This window comes from Temnothorax longispinosus, chromosome 10, assembly GCF_030848805.1.
Source record: "Temnothorax longispinosus isolate EJ_2023e chromosome 10, Tlon_JGU_v1, whole genome shotgun sequence".
Classification (NCBI taxonomy): Eukaryota; Metazoa; Arthropoda; class Insecta; order Hymenoptera; family Formicidae; genus Temnothorax; species Temnothorax longispinosus.
Window position 1 is genome coordinate 17,026,901 of NC_092367.1, and position 12,001 is coordinate 17,038,901.

A 12,001-nucleotide genomic window follows, 5' to 3' on the forward strand; every position below is an offset into this window, starting at 1 on the left:
ATCGTTCTCTCGCTTTGCCGATCCGCGATTGTCCGCACCCTCCTCGAAAATCGTTCTAAGCGCTCCCCAATACCAGCCGATCGCGCTTTATGGTCGGTTCTCTTTTAATAAATCGATGATTTCGTACACCGGTGTACCTTCCGCCGAATGCACGTGATAGTGCACGAGACGCACAGAATCTATTGCATCTGCGAATTGCGTACAATGCAAGCACGGAATATCAGTATAGATTGAACCGAAAGCTTCCCGAAGTATAGAATAATATTTTTCGATCAACGTTTACGCGAGTGAATTTTCTATAACGTTGAAAAATATCGATCTAGGAAAACACTTGCGATAAGAAATATTGCGATATCTACAACAAGTTACGTTAGAAACCCAAAGGGTGTAATGATTGCGTAATTGCGAAGATGTTAGGTAGACGTGACGAACGTGAGCCACGCAATTCGAAACGAATCTATTAACAATCGGTGGAGGGAAGGGAGAGAAAGGGAATGAAATTAAAACAGAAGCCGGAAACAAACCTCAAACCATTGCGTCGCACTAACTCAGCTTGCGGGAAAAAAAATTCTGATACGCTGGCAAAACCAATTATTTTGCGGAATGCAGCTTGCGGTTCATTTAACGCAACGTGGCTACCTGATATTTTATATAAAACTGTCCACCGGTGTGTGGAGGGTTGAATCAGTCGCGGTCGCAGTGACCGCACTGGTCACCGTCATTCCACCAACAATGTTCACGACTTTTTTAAATTCTCGTGTTACGCAAAAGGATATTCTCGGCATTGATCACCATTGGTTCGACCGCATTGATCATCTATCGTATCGCATTACGCGGCAGATTCTTTTGTTATCGATCCCCCATTATATCTAAATTAAAACGTGGATCAAACACGTGCAAGCGGTGATAATTATTGTCCCAGCAATAGCAATATTTAGGAGATTGTTTTGTCGATAGATTTCACAATTTTGCGTCAGTAATGAAATGAGATTAGACAAGTTTTTAAAATATCAATATTTTATTTGCTTTTTAAAGTACATTTCAATAACACACAAACTCGAGCCTGGAAATACTAAGAATGGATCGACTGAATGTTGTACGAAGTTAATTATCGTCGGGTATTTTCTCCTTATTTTGCGGTTACCGATTGATTGACGCGATGCTTAAATTGATTAAACGTGAATCGTGACGCTTGATGCGCGATTACGGTAAAAGACAACTACCTATGATATATACTTATAATAAACGACGCCGCTGTCAATTAACGAACGAAAGTTTAATCGCGCTATGTATAAACCGCGAACGGAAGGAATATTACTTGAGATTTTCTTCCCTGTGGCGTATAATCGAATTAAGTGTGACTCTTCAACTTAAATCCCGTCACTCGTTTAAAAAGTAATCTTTAGTTTCACTGAAGATTGTCTCCGTTAACCGTTCTTCATTAGCAAATTGGCCAGCAAAGGTCGGCATCCCTCATTAAGGATACACCGTGCCGTACCGAAAAGTTTTCGAACTAATTTACCGTAACTTCCTGTCGTGAAAGCTCTCTCTCTCTCTCCTTTCCTTATATTAAATAAAAATTTCAGTAATGGCATTCTTGTGCAGCATCCAATTTGCGAAGATTACATTCCCCGCCGGATACCGCCAGAGGATCGAAGGAGGTTAACTATCCATAAGCTCGGAGGGAGACACACTTCCCTTAATCTTTATTTCCGCGCATCTTTATTTCCGATTGCTGCACTCTCTTATCAGAATTTTGATCTCAAGCTCGTCGGATTACTGTTGTTTCGCGTCGATTCAACACTCGTTTATCTATATATTAACACAAAATCGCCAACGATCAGCGTGTAATTGGCTTAGCACATCTACGTTTCTATCTCTATTATGTACAAGGCGCGAGAGACGTTTAGGTATAAAGGCACATGTTCATTCCTCTGCAGAAATCGCTTACAAACGTTACGGACGACGGACGTTGCACAAGATCGCAAAACGTGCGCGCTTCACTCACAGTTTTAACAAATAACTAATTAACACTACGAGCTCGAGCGTGTGCTCGAGAGAAGGAGAGCCTCGGAGTATGATTGTTAGTGTCGTACACGGAGAGAATTTTCTCTTAAAATTTACCCTGAAATCATGGTAGTTGTGGGACAACATTTACCACCAAGAATTTTATGCGAGCTATTCTGATTAATATCAACCATAATAAAAAACATTAATATCTATTACATTAAAATATAAAATATGTTTGATATAATTTTACTAAAATATATCTAGGAAATTTCAATAATTTTTCAAAATTTACCAATCTGCTTGGTAATTTTTATCACGGTGTTTGTAAAATGTCTTTTGTACATATTAAAAATTCCTTGGTTGCCAAGTTGTCCCAAATTTGTAGTGAATTTAAGGGTAAAATATAACAAAAAATTCTCTCCGTATATGTACCGTTTTTTCTGCCCGACGAAAAGTCGTGGCCCGCGTAACTTGATTCAGGAGAGTTGCGACCGATTGTGCGCGATTGTGCTCGTACTCGTTTGTTAACGTGACGAGAATTCGTCGCGCGATGCTCTCGCATTTCAGCGCTTTTTTTCCGCGCGGGCCGCAACAATATCGCGCATCTCGCACGACGCGCCATTACTAATTGCCGGCAAAAGCCTGCCGATGTCATCGTGTGCGTGTTGCGTGGTACTTTACTCGGGCATCGCAATCGGCGGGCATGCACAATCGTATTATCGGCTATTGATTTCGGGAAGCATCGACTTGTGCGCTCGTAAATGCCGTCCACGCGCGAAACGCATTCGATTCCTTCCTTCAGCACAGCTCGCCGCGCAAAGCGAATAGCGTTGCGCATTATCGCGAAAATTCGATCGTTCTTCCGTTCGGATAATTACTCGGATTAAATGATCGTTTCCTTACACTTCTCTTAACATACGTATTATTAGTATCTTATTTGCATTCTTAAGAGTTTGAGCTGTTGGCCGAAACAGTAATATAAATTGCAATATCTTTTTAATTTATGAAGAGAAGAATTTTACTCGCATCTTTTTTATGTTATGTTGGGAATTATACTCGAAAAGTAATATAAAAATATAATTTATCTCTTCTCGCACGGTCACAGTTTATACTACCGTTTCGTCCAACAACTTGTAGAATAATGTTAACAGGCTAACAATATTCAACTAGTCTTTTATGCGTTTTGCAATCGGTATTATTTTTACAATAACGCATTAACAATATTTTGGCGATACTGGACTATTTATATAGGCGTTTTCTATTACTTTAGTGTTTGAAGACCCCTTCTCGACGGCGACCACAAGAAAACGATTAAACGCTGTTGAACTCCTCGCAGTAGGAACACTACTGATATTAATCCCCGTTTATAGATCGACAAATATAATTTAACGTACAAAACGTCGTCATCTGAAAATAAAAAGGAAACCGCAACATCCGTTAATCCATCAAATAGACTATAGCGCAGTCGGAGCGTCCAACGGAGTCGTGTCCGGGTTTGATGATCGATCATGGAGCACTCGGTTGATTTTCCCGCAGGTGTGTCGGTGGCACGTATTGCCCGTATCGATGGCTACTTCCGCCGTAACGATCAACTTCCGAGGTTTCTTGTCCATCGACGAGGCGCTGGAAAGAGAAAGAGAGAGAGAAAAATGTCCGTCGATGAGAGACGTCTGTAAAGCGTCGATCGAAAGAAGAGAAGACGAAGGAAGACGACTCGACTTTCCCGTAAACTCGAGCGGGATCTCATCAACGATTAAGAACCGCATCGGGTGGAGGACGCTTTTCCGCGTCGGGCGGTTCCTTCCGTCAGAAGGGAAGGCTGATCGCAGACGGAAGTCGCGCTGCACCTCCGGTTCCTCTTTTATTGACGCAGCGGTGCTCATCACACATTTCCTCTCATTCTCCCCCGCTCTAGAATGGCAGGGACGTTCTTCGCCTTCGGCGAGGATCGCTTCGATATTCATTGGGCAAAGATTTATCCACCGGTAATCTTCCCGGAACGCTCATCGCGCGATTCAGCGACTCGAGTGCGCTATCGTCGACAGCGCGGGCCTCCCCCCGCGATACTCTCGCGACGACCTTTCGCAGAATCCACGATTGTCACGGATAATCGCGCCGTCGTGCTCTCCTCGCGATCGGCAATCGTCAGATGCCTCTCCAACGTCTCCTCGTTTCCTTTGAAAGTTCCGCAGTCGTGATAGGGCCCAGGCACGAATCCCACGCTCTGGCTTCTCTCGATCGATGTGACAGAATAGTTAAGTGACTGCGATTGCTTCCGCGTTCGGAGAAAGGTATGAAAATCCGAGTTCGTGAATTTTTTAAAGAAAGACAGAATAATTTTCTGCACGTATCTGGAGACTCGGCGAGATATTGTTGCGTCGCGGTAATCTCGCAACGTTTTTCTGCGATTTCCTGTATCGCGAGGGAAGTACTTTCCTTCTGACGACGGTGATTGCGTTTCCCCTCTTTCTCTCTCTCCTTCTCTTCGTTTCGAGACGAGTATCGCGTGCCGTCCGCCCGCCCGCTTCATTTCCTACGCACGAAGATATTCTCCAGAAGCTCCTTCGTGATCAGTCGGTGAGGTCTGGTCGGGCTCTCCGTGGGCGTACCGTAAAGTCGACTGTTGATGGCGTAGAGCTTCGGGCTAAGCTCGCACCTCACGTTGAACCACCAGTCGCAGACGAAGACCGCCTGGCTGAATTGCGTGCCGTTCGGACAGAGAAACGTTGCTTGTCGACCGTCTATGTCGCAATAATGCCACGCCTGGCATCTCGTCTCTACGTCGGCGAAGAAGCCGGGGTAGGACTGGTCATCACAGTAGAAATTCGTGTAAGGCACCTTTCCCAGCACCGGGTAATCCGTGCCTGGTCGACCTGCAATTGCAATAAGTGCCGTAAGTCCTTCTACATCTGACATGATCGATACGGATACTAACACAACAAAAGTATTTTAACAGCAAACTATTAAATACCTAGATAAAATTAATACTATATATATTTTATATTTTTTTCTAAATATTAATGAAGATATATTTGATGAATCGAAATAATAATTAATATTTTAACTATGCGGTTTTCGATGTTCAAATGCGTTTCATCGTCCTCCCCTGATATCGCATTCGATCGTATATTCGAGACCCTAAATAATTCACGGATTATTCCGATTGCAATTTCACCGCTCACGGATTCCCTTTGCGTGAAGCTCGCGAGTGCACATAAAGCGCCGGACGATTTGGATGAGTTAGCTACTTAAATGAACGGACGCGGAGGGGTTAAACGACTCGATGCAACCACGGTTCTTTGCCTTTTCTCTATTTCCATTTCCATCTCTCCGTTTGCGGCCGCAGCCATTCGAATCTCATTGGAAAATCGCAGCCTCGCATAGCTTCCTCGAACAATGGTGCGATTGTGTAATCGGAAACTAAGAGCAGATCAAGTATTTTGCTTAGATGAATTGAAAGCCAAGAGAAAGGAGAAATTAGAGATAAAAATACATATATAGGTATTTTATATGTCTAATAATTTTATGCTTATGTTGAAAGATTGCACTTGAAATAATTTTTGTGTGTCTAAACGTAATTATATGTATCATGCTTTACGATTGGCGCAAAGGTAACAAATTCGGTCTTTCTAATTTTGTTGAAATTCTGATGTGACATATTTGGAACTTTTCCCGGGATCAAAACCGAAATATCTTCAATTTAATATCGGTAAACATAAGCAGGTGATCCTAGCGTCGCGGAGAGGGCGGTATCGCGATCAAAGGAGGTGGAAACAAAGGGTAGACAACTCGAAGCTGTTCGCGTCATGGTTGGAAGAGGTTCGGAAGCGCCATTAAAATAGCCCGAGAAAGCGCCCTCGAGGTCTTCCACCTACATCCTTACCGCCACTTTTCTATCCTCATCCCTGCTGTCTCTTCCCCGTCGTTCGAGGCTCGGCGGAAAACGAAATAATTAGACCGTCACGGTGTATGGGCACACCTTCGAAAGGGGTGAATAGCTCGAGAACGAGAATACGTTCGACGTGGTATTGTCGTAGATTCTACCGAAGTTATAATTACGCGGACCCAAACCACGGACCGGGATGAGGATGAGAGAGAAGGAGAGAGAGAGAGAGGGGGGGGAAGAGGGAGAAAGAGAAAGGACAGAGGAGGGTAGTTTAGCGAGCGGAAGCGAGACGGCGAGCGTTTATTCCATGCGGGTACGCAGAATCTCTTCCGCTGACAAAACAGGATCGGACAAGCGACGCAAGGTGTGAATTTCGTATGGATGTCGGTGAGACACGGTCGGGTTTATGCGACCGCGTCGGTAGGTGCACGTTCTGTATACGTTCCCGGGGTGTTGCGCGCGTACAGACCGGTCCATTTCGTCGCTCGTATTGCATCCCATCGTATCACATCGCATCGCTTCGGCATCGCGTCGCGTCGCATCGGTATTCCTGCAGGCACTCGAGATGAAACCTGGCCAATCCATTGTTTTCAGCAAACTTGAACGACTTTCCGCCGAGTGAAACTAACGCGAGAATTTCTTGATTTGCGAGAAACTCAATAGTATAAGTTAATGCATTATCAGACAATAATAAAAATGCTACAGTAGCTAAACGATTGTGAGATATCCTTGTAAAAAAGTGTTGATAAAAATGAATTAAAGTCTAATTATTTAACAGAACTTTATGCTTCTGTCTCTTGAAGCAATCACTTTCAGTTAATTTATAGGAACAATTCACACATAAATAGTTTAAACTTGGTGGATACAAATAAGAACTCCATGTATATGAAATAACATTTGTCGTACATTAAAAGAATTTACACTTTTTGTCATTAAATATTATGTGAAGGGCTTTAATTTTAGAGTATCTTAGTTAAAGCATGTTTCTCAAAATTTATACGAGGATAGTTTCGTTATACATCTACTATGAAAACCTAACTATTCCATTCTGTATAGTTTCTACGTTCTACCTCTGAGAGACAATTTCCGTCTTCGTCACACGCTCTCGTGAACGACAGCATTTCTGCCCGACGAAACTAAGCTTGTCACCCGATGAGATTCGAATAGTTGAACCGACAGAGACGCGAATAGAGAGAGAGAGAGAGGGGGGGGATTAGGGAAGGAGAGATAGAGGGTTGTTCACAACCCGAAGACAAAACGAGATGCTACATTGTTGCAAAATTGTTTAAATAAATGCTCGAAAGAAAACAGTCTTCTTGTAATCGCTAAGAAGTTCTCCTGCACCACTGAAATTACAGGGTGACTATAGGTATACGTAGATGATAACACGGCGCTCATTATATCGCATCCTGCAAAGCGCTACTAAGGATAGATGATAATGGTGCTCATTATATCGTGTCCTGCAAAATATTACTAAGGAAATGAGATGGGTATCTTTCGTATTAATGTTTATTATTTCAGTTTACCGCCTCCTTGATAATAACGATGATTATGATAATATTAGGAATTTGCGTTATGTGATGAAGTAATTTTAAAGCAACAGATCAGTCGAGATCAGAGATAACAGTCGAGATAACAGTCGAATCGTTTTCGACAGGAAAGACATAATTGATTAATTGTACTTTTAAGTGGAATTATTCTGGAGGTCTTTGATATGAAACTTAACATTTAGAGCACGATTTAAGATTTATACTGATATTTTTTTACCCGTGCATTTAGGATGCAATCTTTCGTGGAGCTAACGAGGGAACTTTCTTCATAAGCGTCGACCTCGTTTTTAATTCCCTTCGTTAATCAGAGAAAATGCTGGTTCGCCACGGTATTTGTTATCCGAATACTTTCTGTTATTACTTTAAGGGAACCGTGCGGGCTCAGCGATTCCATTCTTGGACGAATTTTACGCGTTTGGCACGCGACCAACGTCTCTCCGCGCGACGACGGGACCGGTCTTGTTATCTTTCCCGTTGAGAGATCAGCTAGCGTACTCTCCTCTCGCGTGTAATCTTATAAAAGTCCTACGTCTCCCTCTCTTTCGGAAGTAAAACAGGAATCTTTAAAATCAGGAACTCGGACTCGCACCGCACCGACGGTCGCGAAGCTATACGTCGCCGAACGTCGTTTCCGGTAACGCCGCAAGATCCATGGCGGTTTTCTGGCTCCGCGTTTTATTTAACTTTATCGTAGGTCTTTTTACCCGAATCTATTCTTTCCCGGTCTATTTCGGTTGGCTGATTCTGAATTCATGATCGAACTGAATCATGAAAATCGTACTTCTTACGAAGAAGCGCTGCCCAATAAAATGTTGGAAAATGTTTTTAATATAGTTTTTTAATATAGCAACATCTCGTTTAAAAAAAATATATATATAATTTTCTTAACGAACAGTATATACATTATACAGTTTTCGTATATTTTAGGTGATGTGAGATCGCTATTTCCATATTTACAAACAATCTCGCTTTGTTATCTATTGTATTTTCGCTCGTTGTTTGGCAGCGCGATCCCCTTTTGCAATTCGAGCGCGCATCGCAAAGTCGATATTCCTTTCGCGACGAATAGCGAGCTTCCTCGGATGTATCGAGAGAGACGCAATGAAAAGTTCACGTCGAGACTTGGATCGCGCTGTGAAACTTCTGTCTCGAATTATTGAAGCAGAATAAATAAGCAAAACGGGACATACACGAAATCAGGGTATCCTCTCTCCTCTCCTCTCCTCTCTTCATCTTTTCCTTTCCGACTTTGCCTTTCTTCCTCGCTTCTTTCGCCATACATAGGAACTTCTAACAAGTACCGATAATAGACACTCCTCTCTCCCGACCTCGGTCGTTTCTCGTTGACGTTATTATTATTGCCGACAATTACGAAGACATCGAGTTTCCGGGGCAATGTCATATCTTCCCCTTTCTCACTTTTACCTCAATTGTCGAGTCATCTGCGAAAGATAAGTGACTGTGCTGCCATTTCCTTTTCCAATATCGCCACCACTGTTATACAAAAGTACTATAGCACATACGCGTACTAAAAGTACTACAGGTAGCACATACGCGAAAATGCAAGATCGAAGTAAGAACGCTTCGTGTTAGAAAGTCGCCGAATACCGCGCTTATCAACGTCACAGATTCGCGTCGCCGAGGCCAGTCATGGGTCAGTCGCTGTCAGATTGATTAACCTATTTGCTAGATGAAAGACGCGTAATTGCCTAACAACTTATTCGAGATAACGCGCTCGTTAATTCCAAATTGCGTGACGAGACTCGGCGCCGACATTTCTTGCGTATACACCGCGCGGATGCAAGTACATACCTATTTAAGCGCCTTGGTGCACTTGGCAGGTGATCGAACGTCGATATCCGGCGAGAGAGGCGCACGGTTTGCTTTGTGCGGGTAACAACACAGGTGTCAAAATAGAGAGAGAGAGAGAGAGAGAGAGAGAGAGAGAGAGCTGAGGAGAGCATGAAATTGCGCGTCTCGATTAATCCGGAACATGGCCGGAGGCTTTTGCTCAAAGCTCTCGCATGTGCGTGCGAGTGCACTCGCGCGGATAGAAGCGAATCGCTTTTAGAATAGGGACGTGACATCGAGCGTTATCTCGCGCAAGGAAATCGTTCCGAGCTGAACTGGTTCGAGCCAGGCCGATCCGAGCAGATCCGAGCGGCGCGTAATGAGACAGAGAACCGAAATGGTCATACGGGCTTCGGTAATCGTACCGAAAACGATTAAACAGCCGTTTCCTGTGATTATCCAGCTGTTCGTTTACACTTCGGATGCGTTTGTCCTACGAGCGGGATATTAATCCTTTCAGCGGCCCGAACGGCGCGGCGTGGCGCGGCATTAATTGCACATGCGAGGATATATTCTGTCATCTCCCTCTCCCGCCCGGTATAAATCCGGGAATACGCGTGTGCTAGCGCTCGTGAATCTTTTAGCGCTATTTCGAATATTAAAGGAATTATATATACATATATTATTCGACGAAATTAATTTCTCATTGACGAACGTATTTCATCGAATCATTTAGTTAATCATAGATCGTACGCGGAAGATTAGGAAAAAATTTAGCGGCGAGCATCTCTGTGGTCATTCTCTATAAATTAATCATAAATTAGGTATAAATTAAGCATATTATTGCACACGTATGTTGTTTATATATAGAGCTCGGCCAATATTCTTTCTGCATAAATTCGCTTTTCGCGAACGTCGCCATCCTGGCAGTCTCACGTTTGCGTCTCGCGGACGAAGGGCGAAGCTTCGACGTCTGCATGATCCACGATCGCGCACAGATCTCTCTGTCTCTCTCTTTTATCCAGCAGCCGTCTTCCTCTCTTTTACGTCTCAGCCATCGTCATAAAGTCAGCCAGGCGCACGGGACGAGGTTTGCTGCAACTACCCTCCATCCCGCGTTGTTCCTCCGTCGGTCTCTCTCCAATGCACTCGCGGTCCGCCGCCCCCGTCTCCCCTACCGTCTCTCCATTTTCCCCCTCAGTGATACGCCCCTCTGTATCACCCTTATCCTCTCCTCCACCGCGCCAATCCCCGTTTTCCCGCCATTGTCCGTACGTCATGAAACGCGCGTAAAGACGTACTACCTGGTTAGGTTTGCGCGAAGGCGGGAGGTGACGCGAGCGGGGAAAGGAAGAAAAGGCGGGAAAGAGGTAGCCGAGGGGGGAATGAAAACGAGACGCGCACGTAACGGACCCCGTATTTTCATCCCCCTCGCATCTCGCTGCCCGCTCGGTTCGCCCGCAGCTCGGCTCCTCTCGCAGGAACTGCCGTACGACATCGAGGAGAGCCACGCTGGTGCAGAGTTCATCCGGGGTCGGGACTCTATTTCATTATTCTATCCGGGAGTGACACACAGAGATCGGTGAGGGCGAGGGGAGGAGTGCGCGTCTCCGCGCGACCCTTCGGGAGATTGAGAACCGTTAAGTCAATGAGATAAGTTTACGCTACCATATTGATTCGGCGTCGCAGCTACCCTCTCCTCCTCGTTCCTCGTGCGGGGATGATTTTATTGCGCTCGCCGTGTACCGGAAACGAAACAGAGTTTATTCATGAATCTACAAGCTCCCTTTTTTTGCACACGTCAGCTGAAATCTTTCGGGTAGATATAATGAAACGTGTGGTCGAATGGAGGAGCGAACGATCTACAAGGCGTAAAACTATGCTGACATAGAGAAGTTAGAAATATATGCGATGCTTCTTTTTGCATCTCGATTCATTAAATTTTTATTTATTACATTTGTTAAGTTATATCTCAAACCTTTTTTTGTTTTATTGCTTATTTCAGTGATATACAACTGCATATCGCGGTTTGATATTTTTTGAGAGATCAACTCGGCTCAGTTTCATCCAAATTCTTATTCTATTTTACACATACAATTATCTCTTCTTTTTCCGATTTTTTCTCGTTATTTTTCTCGCTATTTTTGTTTCTCTAAATTTCTTTCTCTCTTCTATACTTCCTGTCTCGCTGTTTTCCCCTAGGCCTTTGCTCTCCGCCACTCTCACTGCGATTATCCTCCTCGACTTCGCTCCCTTTGCGCCCTGCAACGTTTCAGTCGTTTCGGGGCGGCATAATCAGCCCTTGTCTGAAGGGTGTCACGGTAGTTAGCAGACACACTGGAGTTTACGATGGAGCGACGGCGTCGTAAATTCCTCGTGCATTGTTTGGGAATTTGCGAGCGCTAATCGGTCCTCGTCACATCAGCGAAAGGCGCGCCGACGTCGTCGTTGCCGCGTCAACGACATCGTCGCCGTCGCATCGTTGTCGCTCTTCGCTGCAAGATTGACATCAATGTCGACGACGCTCTCGTCCGTCATCGATGGATATTCGCGGAATTTCACGCTGGCGCCCGGGCAAATTTCTCAAATTCGTGGGTCTTGATCGTCGCGCTGCGACATTTATCGGATCGCTCGCGGGGAAATGGATGTCGATGTGGGCGTCGAACTCGTGCCGATAGCCCATGCCGGCGATTCATTTTTGAAATATCGGAGGAATATTATCAGATTACTCCTCGCGTAGCGTTTAAGAGGATCTGACATTTTG

At 44.4% G+C, this 12,001-nt stretch overlaps 2 protein-coding genes across 5 annotated transcripts in view; one reads left to right on the top strand and one right to left on the bottom strand.

The window, feature by feature from the left end:
- Qin (tudor domain-containing protein qin) overlaps positions 1–12,001 on the top strand; it is a 143,000-nt gene that overhangs the window by 76,723 nt on the left and 54,276 nt on the right. The window lies entirely within an intron of this gene.
- LOC139820783 (uncharacterized) overlaps positions 1,000–12,001 on the bottom strand; it is a 55,446-nt gene continuing 44,444 nt past the window's right edge. Inside the window, exon 3 of the mRNA XM_071791310.1 lies at positions 1,000–4,883. Within this exon, the coding sequence (XP_071647411.1) occupies positions 4,537–4,883 (347 nt within the window). The 3' untranslated portion in view covers positions 1,000–4,536. The remainder of the gene's footprint in view (positions 4,884–12,001) is intronic.